Here is a 27,622-nt window from a genome sequence, read left to right as displayed (position 1 = left end):
AGAGTGTCCCATTACATCAGGGTCTCCATCAGAGTGCCCCCTCACACCAGGGTCCCCAACAGAGTGCCCCCTTAAATCAGGGTCCCCATCAGAGTTCCCTCTTACATCAGGGTCCCCAACAGAGTGTCTGCTTACATCAGGGTCTCCATCAGAGTGCCTCCTTACATCTGGGTCCCCTACAGAGTGTACCCTTACATCAGGGTCTCCATCAAAGTGCTCCCTTATGTCAGGGTCCTCATCAGAGTGCCCCCTTACATCAGGTTCTCCATCAGAGTGCCCCCTTACACCAGGGTACCCAACAGAGTGCCCCTTTACATCATGGTCCTCATCAGAGAGCAACCTTACATCAGGGTCCTCATCAGAGTGCCCCCTTACATCAGGGTCCCCTCCAGAGTTCCCCATTACATCAATTGTCACCATCAGAGTGCCCCTTACATATGATCAGTAATCCCTTCATAGTGCCCCCTTACATCAAGTGTCCCCACCATAGTTCCCCCTTACATGGACTGTCCCCATCAGTATGCCTCCTTACATCAACTGTCTGCATAAGACTGGCTCAATGATCAGTTGATGCACTCTCAGAGACCTGGGGGGGGCACGACTAAAATCTGGGGAGGGGAGGGGAGGCAAGGCTCACCCGAGCACTCCCCTAGATCCGGCCCTGTTTGTCAGATGTATTTTGCTCTTTTTGTCCCCATTGAGATTCCCCCCTCACTTTCTGTGTTGGTGATACAACAGGAAGAGAGAAAATCAGGGACACAAAAATAGGATCTAGCCCTTCTCTGTTCTTTTAAAAACAAAAAATGTGGCCTGAGTTTCTGTTTAAAGGTCTTGTCTTCCTGCATTATCACTACAATCCCCAAAGAATGTATTATTGGAGGCAAAAATGTTGGTCAGTGTGTTCACCGGCTTCTGAGCTCTACCCTCTGTAGCTGCCTATGATGAAAGCTATCCATAGTCCGCTATCTATCATAACCCAGATGAATCTGGCTGTAAAATATTTTTTTCTGTAATTTGTTCTTTAGGGCTTGTTTACATATGGGGTTGGGGAATGGCAAAATGCTGCGGTTAAGCCACATTTTTGCCACCCCTCAACTTCTCCTCTGTTAGCTAAGAAGGCAGCAGCCAGGGGTGTATAAATGCCACAGCCACGGCAGGAATTATACCCCTTGTTGTTTCTGGCGGGCACTACCACCTGTCAGACGTATGTTGCTGTTTTTGTCCCCATTGAGATTCCCCCCTCACTTTCTGTGTTGGTGATACAACAGGAAGAGAGAAAATCAGGGACACAGAAAGAGGATCTAGAGTGTGGTGAGAAACGCTGGATACATCTTTTAATATGTGAGAAGGTTTATGTGATTTGTTCTTAATAAACCAACAGTATTACACTATATTTGGATTTCTTGCCTTACTGGGGACGTCTATGGAGTGGCACTAGTCTTGATAACAGGAGGCAGCGTTGGCTACTTATTCTACAGAGGAGGAGAGAGTCCCAACACTACTGCTAAGGAGGACCCCACCTTGTGGAGGTGTGTTAAGCTACAGAATAAGGCTCATTGGTCCCGAGGGGCCTGGGCAGGAAGGTGAGGGGGCACCCCAGGCACTGAGGATTGTCACATGGTTTTGAGCACCAGCATGAAGAGAATTTTTCCTCGTTTTATTAGGACACTCACCTTCTATGTTATTTGCATGATATTTATTCCCACCTTTAGGGAAACACGCACAGCTTCAGCACCTATTTGATCCCTCAAGTGAGGATTTGTTCCAATATATGGGTTTTGAGTCCATTGTGGTTTTACGGTCATATTAAGTGAAAGTTTGGTATTTTACTATATAGCGCTGCACTACGTTAAGATTTTATAGGATCTAGCCCTTCTCTATTCTTTTAAAAACAAAAAAATGTGGCCTGAGTTTCTGTTTAAAGGTCTTGTCTTCCTGCATTATCACTGCTATCCCCAAAGAATGTATTATTGGAGGCAAAAATGTTGGTCAGTGTGTTCACCGGCTTCTGAGCTCTACCCTCTGTAGCTGTCTATGATGAAAGCTATCCATAGTCCACTATCTATCATAACCCAGATGAATCTGGCTGTAAAATATTTTTTTCTGTAATTTGTTCTTTAGGGCTTGTTTACATACAGTTGTGACCAAAATTATTCAACCCCCAATGCTGTAAAGGGGTTTAGGGACTATAGTGTACATTTGGAATTGTATTCAGAATCAAATCCTACAAGGACGTTGTAACTACCCAAATGCAACTAAAATGACATCAATTGTTTATGTAATACAGTAGTAAATGGTTCTTATGTGGTTTCTTCATTGCCACAATTATTCAACCCCTTAAAGACTACCACTCTGAAGAACAGAGGTTCATACAGGTGCTTTCCATCAGGTATTGAAAACACCTGTGGATGTCACCGAGCAGCAATCAAGCATAATAAGCACCAATTAGGCAGCTTTAAAATGACTGTGATACTCAGCTCCTTCTAGACATTTACTGGTGTGGTTACAAACATGGTGAAGGCAAGAGAATGGTCCAGGAAGACAAGAGAAGAGGTGATTTCTCTTCACAGGAAGGGCAATGGCTATAAGAAGATTGCAAAGATGTTAAACATACCAAGAGACACCTTAGGAAGCATCATTCGCAAATTCAAGGCAAAGGGCACTGTTGAAACGCTACCTGGTCGTGGCAGAAAGAAGATGCTGACTTCGACTGCTGTGCGCTACCTGAAGCGTAGAGTGGAGAGAAGTCCCCGTGTGACTGCTGAGGAACTGAGAAAAGATTTGTCAGATGTGGGTACAGAAGTTTCAGCCCAGACAATAAGACGCACACTGCGTAATGAAGGCCTCCGTGCCAGAACTCCCAGGCGTACCCCCTTGCTGTCTCCAAAGAATAAGAAGAGTCGACTGCAGTATGCCAAAAGCCATGTGGACAAACCACAAAAGTTGTGGGATAGTGTTCTGTGGACTGATGAAACAAAATTAGAACTGTTTGGGCCCATGGATCAACGCTATGTTTGGAGGAGGAAGAACAAGGCCTATGATGAAAAGAACACCTTGCCTACTGTGAAGCATGGTGGAGGGTCAATCATGCTTTGGGGCTGTTTTGCTTCTGCAGGTACAGGGAAGCTTCAGCGTGTGCAAGGTACCATGAATTCTCTTCAGTACCAGGAGATATTGGATGGAAACGTGATGCAGTCCGTCACACACCTGAGGCTTGGGAGACGTTGGACCTTTCAACAGGACAATGATCCCAAGCATACCTCCAAGTCCACTAGAGCATGGTTGCAGAGGAAAGGCTGGAACATTTTGGAGTGGCCATCGCAGTCACCAGACTTAAATCCGATTGAGAACCTCTGGTGGGACTTAAAGAAAGCAGTTGCAGTGCGCAAGCCTAAGAATGTGACTGAACTGGAGGCCTTTGCCCATGAAGAATGGGCGAAGATACCCGTAGATCGCTGCAAGACACTTGTGTCAAGCTATGCTTCACGTTTAAAAGCTGTTATAACTGTAAAAGGATGCTGTACTAAGTACTAAGATTGAATGTCACTTGGGGGTTGAATAAAACTGATAATGCTGTGAGCACAGAAAAGACATTTGTGGTTATTTCATTATAACTGTTATGTTATATTTGTCTGACCTACAAGTGCCTCTTTAATGTAAATGTAAGCAAGATGACTGAATGATCAAAAGCAATGTCAAACTGGCCAAAACACTCAATTTCAGTGGGGGTTGAATAATTTTGGTCACAACTGTATGGGGTTGGGGAATGGCAAAATGCTGCGGTTAAGCCACATTTTTGCCACCCCTCAACTGCTCCCCCATTAGCTGAGAAGGCAGCAGCCAGGGGTGTATAAATGCCACAGCCGCGGCAGGAATTATACCCCTTGTTGCTTCTGGCGGGCACTACCACCTACTAAACGCAACCTATTAAATAGAAAAGGGCTGCACTGCAAATGCCCTGCAACCATGCACATCACACGGGGCTGCGGCATGGTAGTCCTTAATGTTCAGATTCACTTTCTCTATTTGTTCCTGGGGACCATTGTTACTATAATAAAATGTAAGAGATAATGCAAAAATTGTTATGCTTTCCCCAGTACAGGAGTTGAGAAGAAATATTTCAATGTGGATACCTGTTATGGTAACAACTGTCAAAGGCAAGATTTTATATGAGCCCTGCTGTTCACAATATTTCTTGATATGATTGTTCGGGATCTTATAATATCTGTTTTTATAGTTTCACAAATCCAGAACCTATTAGAAAAGACACAGTTGTTGCAACATTGAATTGCCATGACCCGGATGTTCCTCCAAATCCCTTGAAATACGTTCCCAGCAACGGCCCAATTGGACTAGACAAATTATTTCAACAAACAAACGTGCCAAATGTTATAAAGGTAAGACCGTGTTTCTTTCAATCAGATGTCACAAATATTTTTCAGATCAGTGTTAGAAATTGTATAATTTTGTTAAATTCCCATTTCTGCTAAATAAAATGATTGTTTACCCTCAGAAAACATTAACACCTGCCTACAAATGTTTATCATTTATATATAATCTTTTTTTAATTGTAGCTTTTCGAAAAATTGCCTGTTGATCTTGGCATTCACTATGACTTTTTCTCATTCATCAAATAGAAAGGGAGATGAGGAAATATCTCCCAAATAGCGACACAGACAGCAATAAACTAGGCAACCTGACAAAGGTTTTTCCATCCAAATTTTAAAAAGTGCAGTTACCGGTACTTATAATAGCCAATCCAATTTCCCTTTATCTTTTAGTTAACCACCAAAGCTCTGAAAGGTTTTATCCTCTTCATGACCAGGCCATTTTTTCCTATTCAGCACTGCACTAATTTAACTGCACTGCACAGTCATGCAACACTGTACCCAAATTAAATTTCTATAATTTTTTCACACAAATAGAGCTTTCTTTTGGCGGTATTTGATCACCACTTGGTGTTTCATTTTTTATTATATAAACGAAAAAAGACCAAAAATTAAAAAAACAAACAATATTTTCTACGTTCTGTTATAAAATATATCCAATTAAAAAAATCTAATTTCTTCATAAATTTAGGCCAAAATGTATTCTGCTACATGTCTTTGGTAAAGCAAAAACCAATGAGTGTAAATAAATTAGTTTGTGTGAAAGTTATAGCGTCTACAAACTATGATATATATATATATATATATATATATATATATATATATATATATATATATAAAAAAATAAAACATTTTTTATTCAATTTGTTAAACATTTAATTTTTTTTTTGCTTTTTTTTATATCCTCTCATCAGAATGGTTCAATGTCACCATAATGACACTGTACTACTCTGGGGGGGATCAGGGTTTTTTTTATGATCACTATTATAAGCAGTAGTTTTAGCTGTCATGAATGGCTTTAGTTCATGACAGCTTGATTACTATTGTGATCTATGATTGGCTACGGCTAATCACATGGTACAGGGTGCTGTGATTGGCCAAGGTACTATGTGATAGCTGTGGGCCAATCACAGCAACACAATACTAAGCAAAACAGTCATGAATGAAAGCCTATCATGACTGTTTTGCTGATACTCCAAGCATGTGATCGCTATGACCAATGCTCACAGCAGCCAGGTACCAATCACCGTGTTCCACTGTGTCCACTGGACACAGCAGTTATAGAATCGTGTTGCTGTGCACCCCAGGGGATGCACCAGTGCACATGCTAACCATGACGTACTTGTATGTCACTGTGCCTGCAGCTGCCATCCGCTTTCAGTACATTTACTGTGAGCAGGTTGACAAGTGATTAAAGATGAATTTAGATGACTGCTGTGGGCGACTTGAATAGGCCAAAATATAATATTTATAATGTTTCAGGTAAATGAAAATTTGGTGTATGATACTGATCCAGTGACAACGTATGAGTTCATGGTATCAGTTTCAGACTCATCTGAAACAACCCATACAGGTTAGTTTGTCCTTTTTATTTTTACTAGACTCCTTATATATCTGTATATTGGCAGAGATAATAAAAATAGTTCTTCTATTTTACCTATAGATGTATGCCCCTTTGGCTTTTACTTACTTTATAGATACAAATTAAAGCTGAACTGCAGCATTTTAGCCACTTTGTAAAATGTGCAGATGCACTATGAGTTAAGTCCAACAAAGTGTATTTCACCCCCTGGACCTATTATCTATTTTATTTAAATTTGACAGTTTTATGGAGCTCTGGGAGGATCGCTATTGCTACACTCAGTCTCTGAGAGGAGAGACACTGTTTTCTCACACACAGCAATTCTGCCCACCCCTCTCTTCTGCTGCCCATTCACAAAAGCCTTTGTATTTTGAGAATTGGGCAGGAAGAGGGGAGGGGTGGGCAGACTCTTGTTGCATGTGACTCTGCAGCTGGGGGAGCTGAAACAAGAAGATCTAGTCAGAGCAGCAGAAATGTAGTGATAGCTGTCCTCCTAAAGCTCAAACAAACTGTCAGATATAAATTAAAAAGATAAGTCCACAAGGTGGCTTGGATCACTTTGGACTTGATTCGTAGTATCATCACAAACAAACAAAGGATTTCCCCGCAACACTTACCAGCCGGGCCGGAAAAACAACCAATTTGGCCCTGTCTAACAGTTTGCATTAAAAATAGAGGGTTTTGTTTGCACACATTTGCAAATACATGCGTAAGCCACAGTCCCGTATCAAGGGTCCTCTGTATACTGTGGACCTAGCTCTAACATTTCCAGAGCCTCCATAGAAGGAGCACATATATCAATGGTTAAGGGTACGTGCAGAGAAGACCAGCTATAGCAAAATGACAGCGAAAACATATACTGTGTCCCTGCATCCAAATTAGTCAACTACACAAAAAATGGCAACCGTCCCAACCTATAACCAGCCTTAGTGGTAAGGTGCACATGGAAGGGCAATGTACATCACAAACAAGCAAACAAAAAAAAAAGGATTTCCCAGCAGCACTTACCAGCCAGCCTGCAAAACAACCAAATTGGCCCTGTCTAACAGTTTACATTAAAAACAGAGGGGTGTTTTTGCACATATTTGCCAATACATGCATAAGCCACAGTCCCACGTCAAGGGTCATAGTATGCTTACACATTTAACAAAGTGGCTATATTCCTGAAGTTCAGCTACCATTTTCAGCTTCAGAGCTTCATGCAATCTCTTACCAAATAGTTTTTTTTTATTTTCCACAAACATTTGATTTTACTTCACATTTATACAAATCAAAGTTCAGAAGTGAGACATAAGGTTAGAGTTAGCACAAAAGGTCCAACATGGACCAGAATCCATACAAACTGCCTCTGAACAAGTGAAGTATGACAAAAATGGTACAAATAAATCAGCTGTGATAAACATAGAAAAACATAGGATCAGGGGCGGACTGACCATTTGGAAACTCGGGCACTGCCTGAGGGCCGGGGTCAGTAGGGGGCCCCATGAGTTGCCCCTGGTACCTTTTTCATAGGCTTTTTTGAGTTTGGGCAAGGACACAGGGGCCCCATGATGCCCTATTGCCCGGGGGCCCCATGAGTTGTCAGTCCGCCCCTGCATAGGATAACGAAGAACAGAATAAACCAGAACTAGTGAAGAGAGAAAAAAGATCACCCCTGTACACATGTAGGGGGCACAACACAGACATGAACTCATGTTTTCCAAGCCAGAAAGAGAGCTTCAAATGATTCCCCCATGGGGCCTGCAAGTAAGAATTTGGGTGATATGTTGTCACGGGGAGTCTATGTGTTCACAATATCATCGTTTTCTACTATTGCCTTGACTAATGCACCATAGATAGGCTTGTCCACTCCTACTTCACCTTTACCTATCCATACCACTCCACACCCCCCTTAACCAACAAAACTTTACAAAAAACATGACACCATTTTGGAGTAAATGGCCAACATGGCCTTTTATTAACAACTTCACATTTTAACATACATCAACCGTTCCTTAACAGAAACCAAAGAATTGTTGTTGGTCTTCAAAGGCATCCACAAACAATCCAAAATGCACCTGCGGACAACCCTATATACTAGGCCTCCAGCCGCAACCAACCAGCTCGGAGACAACCATACCGTCCGCAGTGCAGCACCACCACCTTCCAGTTAAACCTTGGTTAACTGGGAATATCCACCGGGCCCCCCATACCACGGATGGGGTCCCACACCATTGTTTTACCTTCCAAGATGAGAACCGCCTCCAAAGACCAACAACTGCCACAGCACGCTGGGTAAGCCCTTACCCATGTGTGCCACGCCACAAACGAACCGCCCGTAGTATGCCGTCCTGCAGCTCCAGGGACCACAAATCCGTGCCCACCGCATTCAAATGCACTCCATCACTGCGAAGATACCACCAAGTATCCACCTCCAACTCCACATGCCGGACCACCAACCCTCCATTGCAACTAAAAAAGCGCCCCACCTCCCGGTTGACCTTAATCCTGGCCTTGTTGAGCCGCTCCACCGACCGCGCCAAGCGCCAAGAAGTGCGGGCGACCATGTCAGACCACACCACCACCATCCCCGGAAACTCCCGCCGCAACTGAAGAAAATCCAGCTTGACATCGCGAACCAGCTCCCGCATGGACCTACCCCCCAAATCGTTGCCACCCGCGTGAATCACCAACACATCCGGCGGTCTATCCAGCCGCGCAAAACGCCGCACCTCGGGCACGACACGACTCCACAACATGCCCGGCACACCTAACCAGCGGACACAAACCTCCCTTCTATCCAACCCCAGCTGCCTGCCATTGGGTCGAACATCAGCCCGCCTGGCCCCCCAAAACACATACGAGTGACCCAGGATCCACACCAGGCACACTTCTCCACCTGAAAGAAAAGAAACAATACCGCCAGAACAATACAGCACATGGACAGAACCGCAACTACCACCCACAACCCAAACAAACCAAAACACAGGACCGCCCACTAAGCCCGCAACAAATGCGGCCGAACGCACAGGCGAAATCTCTGGGAATCCCACCTACCAATGCGCTTCACCACATCATCCGACAGCCCCCACCTGGCCGCCTCCGTAGCAGCTCCGATCCGAAATCAGTGCGAAGCATACAAAGACGCATCTAAACCAGCAGCCGTCAAACACCGGCGAAAAACTGCCACAAATTGAAAACGCGTCAAAGGGGATCCATCAACGTGCCTGAAAAAGGACCCCCGCCCCCCAGGGCGACGGGACAAAAATTCCCGAACCGCCTGAACCGGGCACACCAGTGAAACCGGAAGAGCGAAAAAACGCACCTTTGCACCCCTGCCCAATTGATCCGTCTTAGACCGACGGACCAGAACCTCCACCCAGTCACCGGAGCACACAACCTCCTCCCCCAACAACCCCCCAAGAACCGACTTGGACGGACTAACGAGCTCCCCAATCCGCAATGCCCCAAAAAAGGCCACCGCAAAGGCAGCCCGAAATAAACCCACCTCAAAATCCGAAGAACACACAGTCCGCAAATGCTCAAACAAAGACCCCAACAACTTGAACGACACCGGACGACGAGAATCCCTACAACGATGAGCCCTCCGATAACCCCGCAGAGCCTGTCGAACCCAAAAATCCTTAGTAAAATCCCTACACCCTTGCAACTTAAAGAAAAACGCCAATCCCGCTAGTCGGCGATCCGCCGCGGATGCCGACACCCCCCGCTCCAAACTCCGCGCCAAGAAGTACAACACTGCCACACGCACCTCCGGCCTCCAGGGATCAATAGCGACCAGTCGCAACAGATCCAGCCACTCCCGCCAGACCGTAGAGTAAGCGGACCAAGTCGCCTCACTCACCAGCCGCCGGATCCAGCCCGCAACGACTCCAAGGCAATCTCCCACAGCCAGTCGGGACAAGGAACCCCGTGTTGCTCCGCCGACGGTGCCAACTCTCGAAATTTGTCCCACTGAAAATGAGACAAAGCGTCAGCTAAGGTGTTGTCAACCCCAGGGAGATGTACCGCATGGAGAAAAACATTCAGCTGCAAGCAACGCAACACTAAGTGGCGAAGCAGGGCCACCACCGGTCGGGAAGAAGCCAAGACCCTATTGATGACCTGAACCACCCCCAAATTGTCGCAGTGAAAACGCACCTTTTGATTTTGAAAATTCTCCCCCCAAACCTCAACCGCCAATACCACTGGAAAAAGTTCCAGCAGTGCTAGGTTACTGAGAAAACCTGCCTCCCGCCAGGAAGCCAGCCACGAGGCCGCACTCCACCGACCCCGGAAAAAGGCCCCGTATCCCGCAGAAGCTGCCGCGTTCGTGAACAGTTCCAAATCAAAATTACTAACCGGGCCCGACATCCAAAGCGCCCGCCCGTTGAAAGAATCCAAAAAGGTGTGCCACAACTGCAAATCCTCCCGATGCTCCCGAGTCAGCCGAATGAAATGAAAAGGGGAGGCAATTCCCACCGTCGCCGCCGCCAACCGGCGGCAGAACACCCGGCCCATCGGCAGGATCCGACAAGCGAAATTAAGTTTTCCCAACAATGACTGCAAGGGGCGCAGCTGAATTTTACGCTTCCCCTGAACCGCGCGAATTTCACCCTGAAGGGCCAACAGCTTCTCTGCAGGCAGCCGGCACTCCATTGCGCCAGAATCCAAAACGATGCCCAAGAAAGTCATCACCGAAGCCGGACCCTCCGTCTTGTCAGCCGCCAAAGGAATCCCGAAACGTTCAGCAACGTGCTGCAACGTAGCAAGCAAAACCGCGCACACCCCGGAAGCCGGCGGACCCACGCAAAGAAAATCATCCAAATAATGGATGACCGAATTCACCCCCGAAACATCCCGAACCACCCACTCCACGAACGAACTGAACTTTTCAAACAATGCACAAGAGATAGAACACCCCATGGGCAAACACCTATCAACGTAAAACGCGCCCTGCCAACGGCAACCCAAAAAACGAAAACTGTCCGGATGAACCGGCAACAGCCGGAACGCCGACTAAATGTCGGACTTCGCCATGAGTGCACCGCGCCCATACCGACGAACCCAGAACACTGCCGCATCAAAGGACGTGTAAGACACCGAACACGACTCCGGATCAATAGCGTCATTCACCGACTCCCCCTTAGGGAAGGACAGGTGGTGAATTAACCGAAACGCATTCGGCTCCTTCTTAGGCACAACCCCCAAGGGAGAAACCACCAGATCCTCAAACGGAGCACAAGTAAACGGACCACCCATACGACCCAACCCCACTTCCTTCCGCAACTTAGCCAAAACCACATCAGCATGCTGCAAGGCCGACCGTAAATTCCGAGCTAAGGGGGGGACCAAAGTCAAAGTACAGGGGATGCAAAAACCCTCCGAAAAACCAGCCGCCAGCAGGACCGCCGCAGCCCGATCAGGATACCTATTTAAGAAAGGCCCCATCCTTTCCACCCGCACCGGCGTCGTCCCTCTTACCCGCAGGCTCACCGGGAGGGCCTCTACCCCGCCTGAAACAGCGCGAGAAAGGGTGGGATCCACCGCACCCGGAACACTCGTGCCTAAACCGACAGGACCCTCCAAAACGACAAGTGCCCTCCTGGAACTGCCAGCAGAAACCCCTACGCTTGGCGGCCGATTGTCCCAGGGAAAACGAACCACCGGCCCCGCCCTGAAAAAACGGACCAGGGGCCCTCGGCGGCGCCATGAGCCGCATCCAGAGGCCAATGTCCTTATGGTCCCAACGCAACGACGGGCGAACAGCTCGCCGCTGCCTAAACTGCTCATCATACCGAAGCCACGCAGACCCCCCGTAGACCCTGTGAGCCTCACTAATGGCGTCCAGGTAACAGAACAACGCCGAGCAATGCTCCGGAGCTTTCTCCCCAATGACACTGGCCATGATTGCGAAAGCCTGCAACCAATTCGCAAAAGTACGGGGGATAAGCCGAAAACGCCGCCGCTCCGCATCCTCCCGTCTACCGTCATCAACCCGGGACCCATCAAACGGAAAACGCTCCAAAGGCAAGAGCGTGAATATGTCCACATACTCCCCGTTCCAAATTTGTTCCCGCACGGCCGACTGCAAATGCGCACCCAAAGGGCCCTCAAAACACACATACACTTCCCCCTTCGCAGAGTCCGCCACGCCGACAGGTTTGGACACCCCCGAACCCTCCCCCAGAAGGAACCGCAGAGCCCATAACCCCAGACTCCGCGGTAACCACCCCAGGCCCAGAACTAAGCGGAGAAGAGACCCCCAGGCCCCGCACTACCCCGCTGTCCTGTCCCGGAACCGTGAGCCCGTCCCCACCGGTCGGCGGGAGCCACGCAGAAGCAGGCCCAGGGGTCCCAACACCGCCCCACTCCAGCCGCCGCAACAAGTCCCGCAAACCGGAAAGTACCTCCCCGAGACCCCCACCAAAACCGAACAGGGGAACGCCGCCAACGAACGCCGCCGAGGCTGCACCCACCGGGGCAGCCTGACCGCCCCCCAGCAGATCCCGCAACGCAGAAGAAAGGGAGACAGACACAGGAACAGATAACTCACCAGGCTGCCCAGGAGATGCCCCATCAGCCACGCGCTCCCGCTCCATCGATGAAGAGCGGCGAGCCGTCGCCCCCGCATCGGGTTCCGACAGCTCGCCCTCCGACCTCTCGTCCACCGCTCGATGTCCGGATGGCCTCCCGGTCCCAGGAGCCACGGGTCCCGCAGGGTTGTGCCGCTCCCGACTCCGCCTCTGGGCACCAGCCATGCCTGTCGCCGGCCCTGGGCTCCGTCCTGCAGCACTCCCAGCTGCACTCCGCCCAGCGCTGCACCTCTTCCTCCGTCTTCTGGGAGCCCCAGCTCCTGACTGTCCAGGGGGCCCACCAGCCGCATCAGGGGACAGCCCAGCAGCCGCAGCTGACCGCCTCCCGCGCCGAGCTCCCTCCCTGACAGGTACTATGTCAGCGGAGGAGCCGGTAATTGCACTCTCTCTCCTGCCTCCACGCCGTGCGGGCGGGGGGGAGAGGCTACCCCGCGAAACCCCGCCCGCCGAGCTCACTCTGCGTCCTCCTCGCCCTGCGGGCGAGGAGGAGGGGCCACTCATTGAAACCCCGCCCGCCGAGCTCCGCCATCGCCGGGGATTCCTCCCGGCACCTCCGCTAGCAGAGGCCAGTGAGCGCCCTGCCAGCGGGGCCGGAGGGTCCCGAGGGGGGCTCCCATTGCGGCGCTGAGCTCCAACAGGGGGTGGGGCCGGACTGAAGCGCTCCGGAGGCCTAGACCTCCGAGCACGTGGGCGCACCCGCCCCCCTGCAGCTGGTGACAAGCCCGGGTCTCCCAACAGCTCAGAGACCCGGCTCTGCAACCAGCCCGTACCTCTTTCTTCCGCTGCCACCCCCAGCTGTGCCAAAAGGTCCTCCATGCTTCACAGGTCTGATAGGGGGAAAAATAACAGGACCCAGCTCACATGAAGCTCCGGTCCTTGCACCAAGCTCTGGTCCTTGCCACGTCCAGCTCCACTGACGACCCTTCCGCAGAACCCCCCGCCCTAAGGTACCACAAAACCCCTCCTACACTCCACATCTGCCAATGCTATAATTCCCCAATCAATTCCCCACCCCCTGGAGCTAAATTTAACCCTTTCCGTTCCCTACACCACTCTGGGCCTAGTCATGTATGCCCTGCACTATTTTCCATTCTTCCCTATTCGCTACGGGCATTTCTTTTGTATGCTTTCAAGTGATCATTAGTGGGTAGATACTGCAGACCCAGCACATCTCGAATTATGATAGCTGCCCCACCCCTTACTTTTTGAGAAATTGGACAGCTTCTAGCTAGCAAAAACTGCTAGCCTTGATTGCATATTCAGATGTTGTCTGATATAGAGCTGTAAATAAAACAGGAACATACTTTTATAAAATAAGAACATCTAATTCTGTTGGATGGAGGACAAAAGGCAAAGTTGAGCCCAGGTTGACCTAGAACTAAGTCTACAGTGTTTTTGGGATGAGTACATTAATAAGAGCAGAGCTGAAATACCTTTCCTAGAAAAGATGCCGGACTTCATAGGAATACATTGAGCTCTAAGGCTATCTATAATGCTGATTTTCACTCTGCAAAGGCTACCTTCACTGCTGCATTAATTCTGCATACTATGTAAGGGCTTTTATTAAAGTTATATACCAATTTTAAGAGCTTCTCTACGAAGATCCTTTATTTCTTATTTTTGGGGTATTTACATCGCTGAGTGTGGAGTTTTATACTATAGCCTGGACAGCAATTTGGTCAAAGCTTACAATACCTGTCAATCTGGTAAGGATTTAGGTTGACAGGTGTCACATTTATTTATGTCACATGTGTTACTTGATCACTGGCGGATGTTTGTTGCAGCACGGATTCACATTATATGAAGGTTAACTGACTCCATGGTGTCTGAAGGATCTTGATAAGAGAGTCTGTTTATAATAAAGCGTGCACTACCTGTCTATCTGCTAAGGTACATTGATTGACAGGTGTCACACGATTTGATTGCACTAATTGAACATTTATTGTTGTGTGGAGTGGCACATACTCACACCACATGGGAAATGTTGATTACTTAAGGGAGCTCCTTCTTAATTTTGGATGAAGCAGGAATCCCAATTCACTGGACATATTTGTGATCACAGGTCACGGGTTGCGTGATTATTTGGAAGCACATGCACCATGTACCATTGTGTTTAAGGATAATGCACTATGTTTAGTTTATTGTTTTGAGGTACTAAGGGTAAAAGACGACGTATTTCTCTGAGGATTTTTGAAAATTCAAGGATCACTAAGAATTGGTGGATTTAAAGATGATTGTATTAGGGTATACGGAGGACTTGGGATGGACTATTACTAATGATAATTATTTCATTTAGTTGGACACTGATATTTTAGTATTTTTATTAGTTTTGTTAATTTAACGACCTTATGACTTTTTTCTACACCTGTGGCCTCGGGGGGAGGCATTTGTATATTGGGTCTGTGGGTGATTACAGTTTAATTGGGTGTGGCTTTGTTATATATATCCTATATAGCTTACCTAGAGGGCGTTACATATACTGTGGTCCCAACAAAACTGAAGACCCAGCACTGCTATTTGGCGTCTGTGTGTGTATTTTGATATGTGTGTCTGGAAATTGATTAAATATATTGTAATCCTAGCCGTCATTTTGATTAATCTAAGATATAACATCTGTGTTTCAGTAACTGCAACAATAATTGTCTCAGTAACTCCGGTGAACAACTTTGATCCAGAATTCAACCCAACCACATATAACTTCACTGTGCAGGAAACAGCAAAAGGTAAATCCTGTACAGATATTACCTCATACAGTATATAACCACTGATAGGTCTGGGCTAACAGTCTGGCAAGTCTGGTATTGTCAGTAGGACTGGTACATCATAAAATTCTATAAACATGAACTGATTTATGACCAGTCCACTGATTTCAGCTGAGCGGGATAATTGTATTTAGGGAAACTGCAAGTCAAAATCTGCTCCCTCAAACAATGATAAATCTTGCTCATATTGCATTTATAAAAATAAATATATATGTAACAAAGGGTAAACAATGTTGGAACCAGCACATTACTGAGCACTTGCTACTTACCCTGCACCATAATTTTTTTTTTTAAATCTTTTTATTGAACTGTTTAACATATTAAGGACATACACACAACAACAACAACAACAAAAACAACAAAAAAAAACATAAACAAAGGTTCACATGTGTCCTACCCTCGCAGGGGTGGAGAAGTTCAATCATACATCCAGAGAAATTTAAAAAAAAAGGCTGCATCCAAAGATTCCCTGAAACGCTCACATGGCCATCACCACCAACCAAGAAATAAATGTGAGAATATAAAGTTTCCCATCCTAGTGTACATTATGGCATGTATTATGTCCCCAAGATATTACAATATTACTCAGGGCATTGTCATGTCAGAGGCAGTGGAGGGTTCCAGCCATTTGGACCATACTCTATCATATTTCTTAGGGCATCCCCTGTGCATGTAAGTATCCTTATAAAGTGGTAAATGAACATTAATTTTCCGCTTCCATAGCATAATAGATGGAGGACGCAGGTTTTTTCCAATTCAGAGCTATGGCCTTTCTAGCATAGAACAACAGTAGGCTAATCAGAGTACATTCAGCTATAGTGGGCAGGAGATCACTAACCAGACCTAACAACCCTGCACCATAGTTTGAAGTATCATGCAACCTTCTAAATTCTAACCCTATTTCCTAAAGGGAAACTATAATGATTTTAATTAAAAACATACTATTTTATTTTTAAAGACTGTAAATCTTTGTTTTATATAAGTTTTTATTATCTATATACAATCTTTGTTTTATAAATACTAGCACCATGAGTTAGCTAAAGAAACAGCACAGAAGATGCTGCTTGCTTTGCAACTCCTGTTGCCTGATAGAAACCTCCTACTGATCCTGCTGGTAAGAGGCTTCATGAGCATCATGAGTTAGCTAAAGAAACAGCACAGAAGATTCTGTTTGCTTTTTAACTCCTATTATCTGATTGAAACTTCCTGCTGATCCCGCTGTTAAGGGAGGATACATTGCTCTGATGACTTATAGATTTCGGTAAACTATGGTATTCTTTCAGCATTGTATCCCTTAAGGAGAATGCAAAAAAAGAATATTCAATATTTCATATTTACCTGAATAAAAAACAAAATTAAAAAAAAAATATTTGTTATGCTACGTCCTCTGCTATTACAGCGAGCTGTCAGCCAGTAGAAAATAAAAATAATTCTAGCCAGTCAGAAACAGAGTGAGGAGGTCTTTGTATCCAGACTAATTTACTGCACACAGGCACACTCAAGTCTGTGCACCCCTAACTTCTAAAGGTAAATTCTGTTTTTACACAGGGATTCACAGCTGCTATCTAGAGATTGCTAGAGAGCTCTAACGTGGGAGAGGGAATAGCAAAGTGTTTATAGCCTTTATGTAAGTACCGTTAGATAGGAGGGCAAGTGGAATACAAGGGTCACTTTGAAGCTGAACTCCGGGAACAAAAATTTTCATTAGAATAATAGCCACACAAGAGCCTATGTTTACATATCCTTATGGTATCAGTAGCACTAATCTAATGTTAACCTTTTATTAAAAGATGGCACTATACTGGGGAAAGTGACGGCTACAGACAGAGATCGACCAGAATGCGTAACCTATAGTATACAGGATGGGAACTCAGACATAATTCATAGATTCTGGATAAACCCCACATCAGGATTCATAGAGCTAGTGACCAACCCTGATTTTGAGATAAAACCTTCATATACTATGACCATCCAAGCCACAGATTGTGACCCCATGAGCCCTCGCAAAGCATTGGCACAGGTAAGCAAAGATGTGCCCTAATAATGACTAAAACAAATATTTTTTTTCGTATTTTTCTATGGTTCTATGGTTTCTGCAAGAATAATTTATAGCAACAGCAAAACACCAATGGAGATCTTTGGGTTAAAAATAAACAATTATCCTTCGCTATGCACACTTACTGTTTTGTTTCCTAATGGTTTGTGTACATGCACAGAGGGTTGCAAATCACTTCTAGGCAGCAGGACTGGCAGGAATGGAACGGTATCGCATTATGTGTAATGGCTAGTTGGCAACCTCAGCCAACATTGTTAGACTTCTTAGAGGCATTAGATCATGCTTCTCAAATGTATTACTTTGACAAATGAAAAAAGTAATTGGAGGACTGGACTAAGGGGTAGTACTAACAACTATATGATGGTGGCCCTGAGTAAATTACAGATTATAGTATAGTTCATATACTGTAAATGGTACATTCCACATGGCTGGTCATGTAAATTTCTTGAGAAGGTTAACTCTCCAGACATAACTTTAAGACTCACAGTTCATGTGCTTTTTGCTCATGGGTGTCAAGAGGGGGTTCTGCAGTCTAAATGTCCATACCAAGCCATGGCTACAGTTGTGTTTGTAGGCCTCATGTCCTTCTATAACGATTCATCTGGGAAGTTTTGCTCTTTAACACTACATCTCCCTTTATTTCCCCTTCCCTCAACCCTCAGTCCCACAACATGCATTTTTCCCTAGGAGAAATGTCTCCTGCACTGCACACTACTGCACTATGGCCCTCTTTGGTGACTATGGACCTCTATCTAAACACCTTCTTCCCTAATATAGACCAGGGTAAAGACTTCCACATCAGGTTGTAGGACCTTAAAGTCCAATCCACCTTGGGCAAAATACATTAGAAAGGATCCTTCAGCAACTCAGAAAGATAAAAAAGTAGCTCCTGCTGCTATACTCACCCATAATTCTTCTGACACTGTCTATTGCAGACCCAACTATTCAATGCCATTCCTCTTCCAGAATGAATGACTCCCACCAGCATCTAATCAAATTCCTGTGAGCTCAGGGTGTCAAGGCTCCAATCCCATCCTAAAATCAAAGGAGAATGCTGCAGAGAGCTTCACCGCTTCATGAAGTGGAGTGACTCTCTTCAGCATTTAAGATTTGTTTACCGAGGAAGAAGGAAGAAAGCAAAGAGGACCAATGATGGTAATGGACGTCACACACCTGATATAAAAGGTGTATATTGATTTTTTCCAGGGTGAGTAAGGGCTGGAAGGGAGGGGAATCCCAAGGCCAGAGTTGGGCTTTAATCTTACCCAAATCTACCAAACAAATGTCTACCCTTCACTCATACCATCATTATACAAGATTTGAATTGCTCAATTACAAATATACTATGTTGTCCAGACCCAAAATAATTTTAAAAATTGTTGACCTTCCATCGTGCTCCTTGTATAGAAAGTTTATAAAACAGAAAACAAATTGCCTTTTAGTATGTTACTCCCTAAATCAATTTCACATTCATTTGTTTCTCACGTATATCGCAAATCAAAAAGAAAGTCAGAGAAGGTATTGTTTAATGCAAAGATTTATAGTTACACGTTGCACCCTTGTTGCATAACAGGACAGCATCAACATCCATTATCACTTGTTGCCTTCACTGTTAATGTGGTAATTTCCTCTGGTTGCTAGGGCAATGGCTCCAGTTTGTAGTTCGATTTATAGATCTGGCCCTCTTTTGGCAGCAAGTATTTTTCATGAGTTAGAACTGTGCAGGAAAATTGTTTATACGCATTGATTAGCGAGAGCCACTTTCTGTACAGCCTGGTATGATAAGCACAAGAAACAATTCATATTCCTGAGCTCATTATGTGTCAGAGGATTAGAATGTCCATAAGCAGCAAAGCTTTCTACATTTTTCTCAAGAACTGCTATGTTCTTGTATACAGAAAGGGAGCCTTTGAAGAGCATTTCTGCCAAGTGCTCCTTTGCACCAGGTGTGCATGAATTGTTCTGGGGTTTGGTGGCGTAGTACAGACTTGCTCTTACCAAAGAAATTGATATACTTCACATCTCTGGCCATGCTCATACTCTCATTTCCTGCAGTCCCTATTCGTTTTTGGAGCACGTTTCACACACTTCTGCTTAATTGTCTCTTGAAAAAGTTAATTTTTAGAAAAACAGTTCCACTCCTATATATTGCTTTTTCATTGGCTCTTTCAGCTGAAAAACATGAAATATAGAGGAAAGGCAACTGAGACAGATAGTGAACAGTAAGAGGAAGACAAATTAGATGCTCAATGGAATCTGTTGCCAAATAATTAAACAGTATGTCCAGGCATTACCCAAATTTATCCCAATTCCAACTCTTCCTCTTCCCTCTGGAGTATGTTCCAGTATTATTTTTTTTTTTTTATAATACTTCCTGTGACTTCATGATTAATCTTCTAAATTCTTCTAGAGATGTTGCTGGGAGCTCAGATTTTTTTGACATAGACAGCTCCAGAACCTCATCTTCCAAATGTCCACAATTTGTGGACAGGCTCTTGTATGTCCAGGCATTACCCAATTTTACCCCCAAATCTCTCTTTCCCCTTTAGAGCTGTGGATTTCAACCACCGAGCCATGGCCCACTGCCAGGCTGCAACCTCCCTCCTTTCGTTCTTAAGCCAGCTGCAGATCCCCTCACCTGCCACACTGCCTCCCAGTTCCCATAGTGTCATCATGGCTTCTATAGTGAGCCACAGTGCCCCCCAAAATCCCAGAGTACCCCCTGGTCCTCTGCAGTACCACCTAGATTGTTGCAGAGCCTTCAGCCCTCCACAGTGCCCCTAACCTTCAACAAAGTCCCACAATGCAACTTAGCTCCTGAAGTGCCCCCATTGTCCCACAATGCCCCAGCAAAGTTATCAGCTTCCTAGAGAGACAGCCCCCTCCTGAGATACATCCAGCACAGTTGCCCTAGCTTCCTCATACTTTGCTGTGACACCCAGCCCCATCCAGAGCTATCTGGAATTCCAACACATATTTTGTCTTCCAATACTAATTTTGTATGAGTATAAATTTTTTTTTTTTACTGGTGAGGCATGGGAGGTTTAGGAAAAATTTACTGGGCCCTAGTCTCAATAAGGTTTAGAACCACTGCTCCAGCGTTTGTTCCAGTATTATTATATTTTTTTCCCTGTCCCTGTAGCAAGAATTGGCTTTTTTTTTTCGCTGTGACACCATCATCAGGTCTGTAAAATTCTTCCAGAGCTGGGAGCTCAGTTTTTATTGATGTAGGAACACCTCCATAGCTACATCTCCCAAGAGCCCTTTCCTGACACAAAGTTTGTGGGAAGGCTTTTGGGAGTCATGGCAGCATCAGCCTTTTCTTGGAAATAAGTCAATGTGCGCATGTAAAATGGCACAGAGAAGGCTTGGTTATAGGCTGAGTTCTGTATTTCTGAGGTTAGGAAGAGTTCTGTAGTTGTCCGTTATCTAGTAAGGTGTTTACTGGTTTTCTTGCAGATTTACTTTTTTGTCATTGCAGGGTATTTAAAGGAATAAAGTATGGGAAATGTGCAAGTGTTACAGAGATGTACTGAATTTTTTTAATCTTGTCCAGACATACTCTTTAACATGTCTGTTTCCACAGACAAGACGCTGGAAATAGGGCACAAGTGAATCTAATTGTGAAAGCTTTTTGAGAACAATGATTGATAAGCATCTTGATAAACTTATTTGGTGTCAGGTTTTGAACTCAAACTTTTTTTGCTTTAAGAGCATGAGGCTTGTCAATTTATATAACTTATAGACATGTCAGAGTAGGGCTTATATATATTTACTGCCATTTCACTTGCTGGTATTTTCTGAATACTAACATATGATCTGCTGTCTCTATGGGTTCTTCTAGGTCACAGTTAATATAATAGAAGAGAATGATGAGGCCCCAGTGTGCAAACCGTCTAGATACATGGCTGTCATTTATGATAATATCACCGCTGGGATCAACATCAACAACTTCAGATTGAACTGCAAGGACAGAGACTCCGATGATACGGCCATGCGGTTTGAGATAATATCAGGTGCATATACTGTATATACAGGTGAAACTCGAAAAATTAGAATATCGTGCAAAAGTTCATTTATTTCAGTAATGCAACTTAAAAGGTGAAACTAATATATGAGATAGACGCATTACATGCAAAGCAAGATAGTTCAATCCGTGATTTGTCATAATTGTGATGATTATGGCTTACAGCTCATGAAAACCCCAAATCCACAATCTCAGAAAATTAGAATATTACATGCAATCAATAAAACAAGGATTGTACATAGAACAATATCATATCTCTGAAAAGTATAAGCATGCATATGTACTCAGTACTTGGTTTGGGCCCCTTTTGCAGCAATTACTGCCTCAATGCGGCGTGGCATGGAAGCTATCAGCCTGTGGCACTGCTGAGGTGTTATGGAAGACCAGGATGCTTCAATAGCAGCCTTCAGCTCTTCTGCATTGTTCGGTCTCATGTCTCTCATCTTTCTCTTGGCAATACCCTATATGGGGTTCAGGTCAGGCGAGTTGCTGGCCAATCAAGCACAGTAATCCCACGGTCATTGAACCAGGTTTTGGTGCTTTTGGCAGTGTGGGCAGGTGCCACGTCCTGCTGGAAAATGAAATCAGCATCCCGGCTGCATTGACCCTGGACTTAATGAAGCACAGTGGACCAACACCAGCAGGTGACATGGCTCCCCAATTCAACACAGACTGTTGAAACTTCACACTGGACTTCAAGCATCTTTCATTGTGTGCCTCTCCATTCTTCCTCCATACTCTGGGTCCTTGGTTTCCAAATGAGATGCAAAAGTTGCTCTCATCAGAAAAGAGAACTTTGGACCACTGAGCAACAGACCAGGTCTGTTTTTCTTTAGCCCAGGTAAGACGCTTCTGACGTTGTTTGTTGTTCAGGAGCAGCTTGACAAGAGGAATACGACATTTGAAGCCCATGTCCAGGATCTGTCTGTGTTTGGTGGCTCTTGATGCACTGACTCCAGCCTCAGTCCACTCCTTGTTAAAGTCCCCAACACTTTTGAATGGCCTTTTCCTGACAATCCTCTCCAGGCTGCGGTCATCCCTGCTGCTTGTGTACCTTTTTCTTCCACACTTTTCCCTTCCACATAACTTTCTATTAATGTGCTTTGATACAGCACTTTGGGAACATCCAACTTCTTTTACAATTACCTTTTGAGACTTTCCCTCCTTATGGGGGGTATTAATGATGGTTTTCTGCACAACTGTCAGGTCAGCAGTCTTTCCCATGAATGTGATTCCTACTGAACCAGACTGAGAGACCATTTAAAGGCTCAGGAACCCTTTGCAGGTGTTATGGCTTAATTAGCTGATTAGAGTGGGACACTTTGAGCCGAGAATATTGCACCTTTTCACAATATTCTAATTTTCTGAGATTGTGGATTTGGGGTTTTCATGAGCTGTAAGCCATAATCATCACAATTATGACAAATCACAGCTTGAACTATCTTGCTTTGCATGTAATGAGTCTATCTCATATATTAGTTTCACCTTTTGCACGATATTCAAATTTTTTGAGTTTCACCTGTACAATGTGTATAGAAAAAAAATCACCCCCCCCTTTTAAAATAATCACATTTTGTTACTTTGCAGCCTGAATTGAAGACAGACACAAGTTTTTTTTTATCCAGCAGTATTTACTATAACATCCAAGTGAAAGATACAATACCAATATGTCAGAGAAAAAAAATTAATGAATAAAAACAGAATCACTGAGTTGAAAAAAAGGATCACCCCATCCTAAAAATTACTTGTAAATTCAATCAGGTGTGGCTAATCACCTTCTCAATGGCACACAAAGCCATGTGACTTTCAACGGAGATCAGCTGTGATCATTTTGATTAGTTTAGCATGAAAAGATCTTTTCTGGAGCATTTCAGTCACTGATAGTGCAACTGAAGCAAACAATCAACTATGGGTGGCAAGGAACTGCCAAAAGATCTCTGTGATAAAGTTGTGGACAGGTATAAGTCAGGAGATGGTTACAAAAAAATGTTAAATGTTTTATTAATGCCTAGAAGCACAGTGAAGTCTATTATTAAGAAGTTGAAGGTATTTGGTACAACACAAACCCTCCCTGGATTAGGAGGTCCTTTCAAACCAGGGGCGGACTGACCATTCGAGCACTCGCCACTGCCCGAGGGCCCGGGGTCAGTAGGGGGCCCCATGAAATGCCCCTGGTACCTTTTGTAGGCTTTTTTTGAGTGTGGGCAAGGACACAGGGGCCCCAAGATCCCCTATTGCCCGGGGGCCCCATGAGTTGTCAGTCCGCCCCTGTTTCAAACTATATGAAAGAGCCAAGAGGAAACTTGTCAGAGAAGCTGCCAAGAGGCCTACAGCAACTCTGAAGCAGTTGCAGGAATTTATAACAAAGAGAGGTCATTGTGGTCATTTGACACCAATATCACAATTCTCCACAAATGTGGCTTGTATGGGAGAGTTGCAAGAAAAAAGACGCTCAAGAAAGGCCACATGCAGTCAACACTGAGCTTTGCCAAAACGTACCTTGAAGATTCTGAGGTCACATGGAAAAAGGTGTTCTGGTCAGATGAGACTAAAACTGAATTATTTGGCCTCAAAACTAAACAATATGTCTGTCGGAAATTCAATCCAGCTCACCATCCAAATACCACCATTCCTACAGTAAAGCATGGCGGTGGTAATATCCTGTTATAGGGCTGTTTCTCAGCAGCAGGGACTGGAGCACTTGTCAGGATATAAAGAAAAATGGATGGGGCAAAATACCGTCAAATTCTTGAGGAAAATTTTGCAGCTCTCTGCCAGAAAGTTATCAATGGGAAGAAGGTTTACCTTCCAACATGACAATGACACAAAGCACACAGCAAAAATGAGCAAACAGTGGTTGAAGAAGGAAAGGATGAATGTCCTTGCATGGCCTAATCAGAGCCCGGACTTAAACCCCATTGAAAATCTGTGGAATGACTTGAAGATTGCAGTCCACAAATGGCCACCATCAAATGTAACTGAACTTGAGCAGTTCTGCAAAAAAGAGTGGACAAATACTGCAAAGTCCAGATGTGCAAAGTTAATAGAGACATATCCCAACAGACTAAAGGCTTAAATTAAGCAAATGGTGGTTCAACAAAATACTGACACAAGGGGGGGGGGGATCTTTTTTCCAACTCTGATTCTGTTTTTCTGTTTTTCTGACATGTTGGTGTTATATCTTTCACTTGGATGTTATAAGTTGCACTGAATAAATACAGCTGGATAAAACAAAAACTGTGTCTGTCTTCATTTCAGCCTGCAAAGCAACAAAATGTGATTATTTTAAAGGGGGGCGATTCTTTTCTATACCCACTGTATACTAATATATATATAAATTCGCTTTTATTTGTACCTATCGCATTCCTGTAATGCGCACGAAACACACGTAATGCGTATAGTGCCATTAATTGTTAACGGCACCCCAAACGCTGTAAAATGCACACTAAAAAATGCACAAACCGGAATTTGGCAAAAGCGTGTAAGGCAGCCCATTGAATGAATAGGCTGCCCTATGCATGTCACCTGAAAATCATCCAAAACAGTGGGAAAAACCCTGAGTTTCAAATTGCTAGGTGTGAATGAGGCGTTAGGAACCACACTTTCCTTGAGGAAGGAACCTTGACATGGCAGTGGACTTTCAATGTATTTGCAAATGTATTTAACAAATCTGTTTTTAACTTTTTAACTAAAATGTTTCAAAGTTTAAAGTCCAATTCCAGTTTAAGCAAAAAAACACAAATTTGAATACCCCAGAGGACTAAAGAATATTTTCCTTTTTGCAGCCAAATTTGGATAAACTTGGATAACACCTTCTTTATACTTGTTACATGTTCTCTTTTACATGGCATAATTATGGTCACATTCAAAATCTATGGTCACAGCATACACTTTTATTTTATACCATCAGCACTGTAATAACAATGCAGACAATAGTTATATATAACAATCCAATATAATCTTACTTGAAAAATCTCCTTTCTCATTGTGAGTGGCAGATCTTGTTGTAAAGTTGATTTGAACACTGTATGTCCTTACAAAGGGTTACAAATCTCAAAGCCTTGGGTGCCACTTTGTAGGTTTACACACAAAAAAATCCCTACTTCTGCCCTCATCTTCACATTGCCATCTTTTCAGAGCAATAGAAGCTGCCCAAAGAGTTCTGTGTATAAATCGGCTCCAAATAAAGAACCAGAAAGGTAAGAGGTTTTTAATAGAAAAATAAAATAAAATATATATATATATATATATATATATATATATATATATATATATATGATATGTAGTGTGAAAGGGAACACATAATAAACATGCAATGGGAGTTTCTCAAATCTGGCTTCAAACCTAACCTCTGTCGCTGGCCCCTATAGACACACCAATTTAGCAAAGAGGCACTTCTTCCTGGTTCAATGAAGCCCATGAGTCACTCAAAAGATGTCCTGTGAGCCCAGGGTGTCAAGACTCTGCCTATCCCCCTGAACTTAAAGGAGAATGCTGCAAAGATCAGCTCTATATCATTATGTGAATGCCTTTAGAAATGAATTTACTGCCAGAGAAAAAAGAAGATGAAGAGTAGAATTGGAGGACAACTAATCCTTGTTGAGTTTTGATTAGGCTTTTTCTGCTAGCTAGCTGGAAAGAGTGTTAGGGAATTTTTGTATTACCCTTTCTTTGGTATCCTTAAAGGGTAACTCCACTTTTGTGGGGAAAAATTTTGCAAAAAAAAATAATAGAGCGTATAATTTTGCGACTCAAGTCATGTTGTAATTGAATGTTATTAAAAATGACATGTCCTTTTCAGTCTGCAGTGCTTATATTTTCTGTAAAATGCAATACAATATGGTACCTGGAGGCATTCTGCACACAGATGGTGTACAGAACGCCCCCTAAAAGTGTCATTTCCTGCTTGTGTAATTGGCTTACTGATTTTCTCAGAAGTCTGCACTAAGATACAAATCAGATTTTGAGCATCCCCTGCAACACAAATTTCACTTTTGGTGAGATGCTACCAAAGGGAAATCACATCTAAAGGGATGCAGACTCTGCCACTTTCCCCATTGGAGCCCTGCAGGTGCAGCAGGTGACTGATAATTAAAAAAAACTCCAATATAGATTCACTCACATGAACACAGACAAGCAAACAGCCAATCAGGTTCTCCGATTTCACAGTCTGCATTTTGTGGGTTAGTTAGAAAGTATTGAAGCCAAAGGCAGCCAGGCAAATAGCATTTTTAGAAGAAGGTGTTTTGTAGTCCACTGAGATAGTTTGGAACAATGTGACTGATAACAGTCTGTAGGGGCAGCGTACTCAGGAAGTTCTCAGATCAATATTTAACATACATAAAGGGAGCAAAGAGAAGTTTGTCATTAGAGTTTCCTTATGTATAGATACATAGACATGTGGCCTCATTTAAGGAAGTGAGAATAAATACAGCAGGTGATTTTTAATCAATGTGCTAATTAAGGCTTCATGCACTCAAGAACTTATAAAAATGCCACTTTTAAGGGCATTAGATTTTTTCTTTCTGCCTCTAAATGCTTCTCCATGTTAGCCTATGTGTCCTTCAGGAGGGAGCCACATAACAAAAAACGCGCTTAAGCGCTAGGCTTGTTTAGTGCTTGAGCATTCATTCATTCCAATGGCCAGAATAAATGAATATTCTGGCTAATGGAATGAATGACTTCCCAAGCACCTGATGCACCTAAATGTGCCTAAGGACTCGTACACACGATAAGAGTATCGGACAAATGGTCGTCTGGTTTTTTTTTTTAGTTTTTTGCATGCTAGTCTCATATAAAAAATGAATAGGTTACTAAAGTTATGAAAATTCTCATAAGACAGCAGGGGCGGACTGACCATTTGGAAACTCGGGCACTGCCAGAGGGCCCGGGGTCAGTAGGGGGCCCCATGAGATGCCCCTGGTACCTTTTTCATTGGCTTTTTTGGGTTTGGGCAAGGACACAGGGGCCCCATGATCCCCTATTGCCCGGGGGCCCCATGAGTTGTCAGTCCGCCACTGTAAGACAGAATACAACTTCGGAAGTGATATAATGTATTCTTTCGTTTCCGAGCATGCGCCGTCTTGGTCACTCCATTTTCTTCGTACAAATACTATAATAATCATACAAAAATCATTAATTCTGTTATCTTATAAGAAAAATGTTCATGCTTATCCTTTCGGATATTTTGGCATGAACTGTCGTGGTTGGCTCTCGAAAGCTGTGTACTAAC

At 44.3% G+C, this 27,622-nt stretch overlaps 1 protein-coding gene and 1 pseudogene across 1 annotated transcript in view; one reads left to right on the top strand and one right to left on the bottom strand.

Annotated features, from left to right (window-relative positions):
• Positions 1 to 27,622, top strand: part of LOC149463015 (cadherin-related family member 3-like) — a 77,694-nt gene that overhangs the window by 36,169 nt on the left and 13,903 nt on the right. Inside the window, exons 9-13 of the mRNA XM_089676029.1 lie at positions 4,238 to 4,397; positions 5,871 to 5,961; positions 15,170 to 15,268; positions 17,098 to 17,327; positions 21,208 to 21,379. Coding sequence (XP_089532155.1) covers positions 4,238 to 4,397; positions 5,871 to 5,961; positions 15,170 to 15,268; positions 17,098 to 17,327; positions 21,208 to 21,379 — 752 coding nt within the window. The remainder of the gene's footprint in view (positions 1 to 4,237; positions 4,398 to 5,870; positions 5,962 to 15,169; positions 15,269 to 17,097; positions 17,328 to 21,207; positions 21,380 to 27,622) is intronic.
• LOC149463016 (uncharacterized) lies at positions 7,241 to 11,742 on the bottom strand (annotated as a pseudogene).

Source organism: Staurois parvus, unplaced genomic scaffold (genome assembly GCF_062004578.1).
Source record: "Staurois parvus isolate SC_StPar_1 unplaced genomic scaffold, SC_StPar_1.0 ptg000162l, whole genome shotgun sequence".
NCBI lineage: Eukaryota > Metazoa > Chordata > Amphibia > Anura > Ranidae > Staurois > Staurois parvus.
The sequence above is the reverse complement of the archived record's forward strand: the minus strand, read 5'-3'. Positions and strand labels throughout refer to the sequence as shown.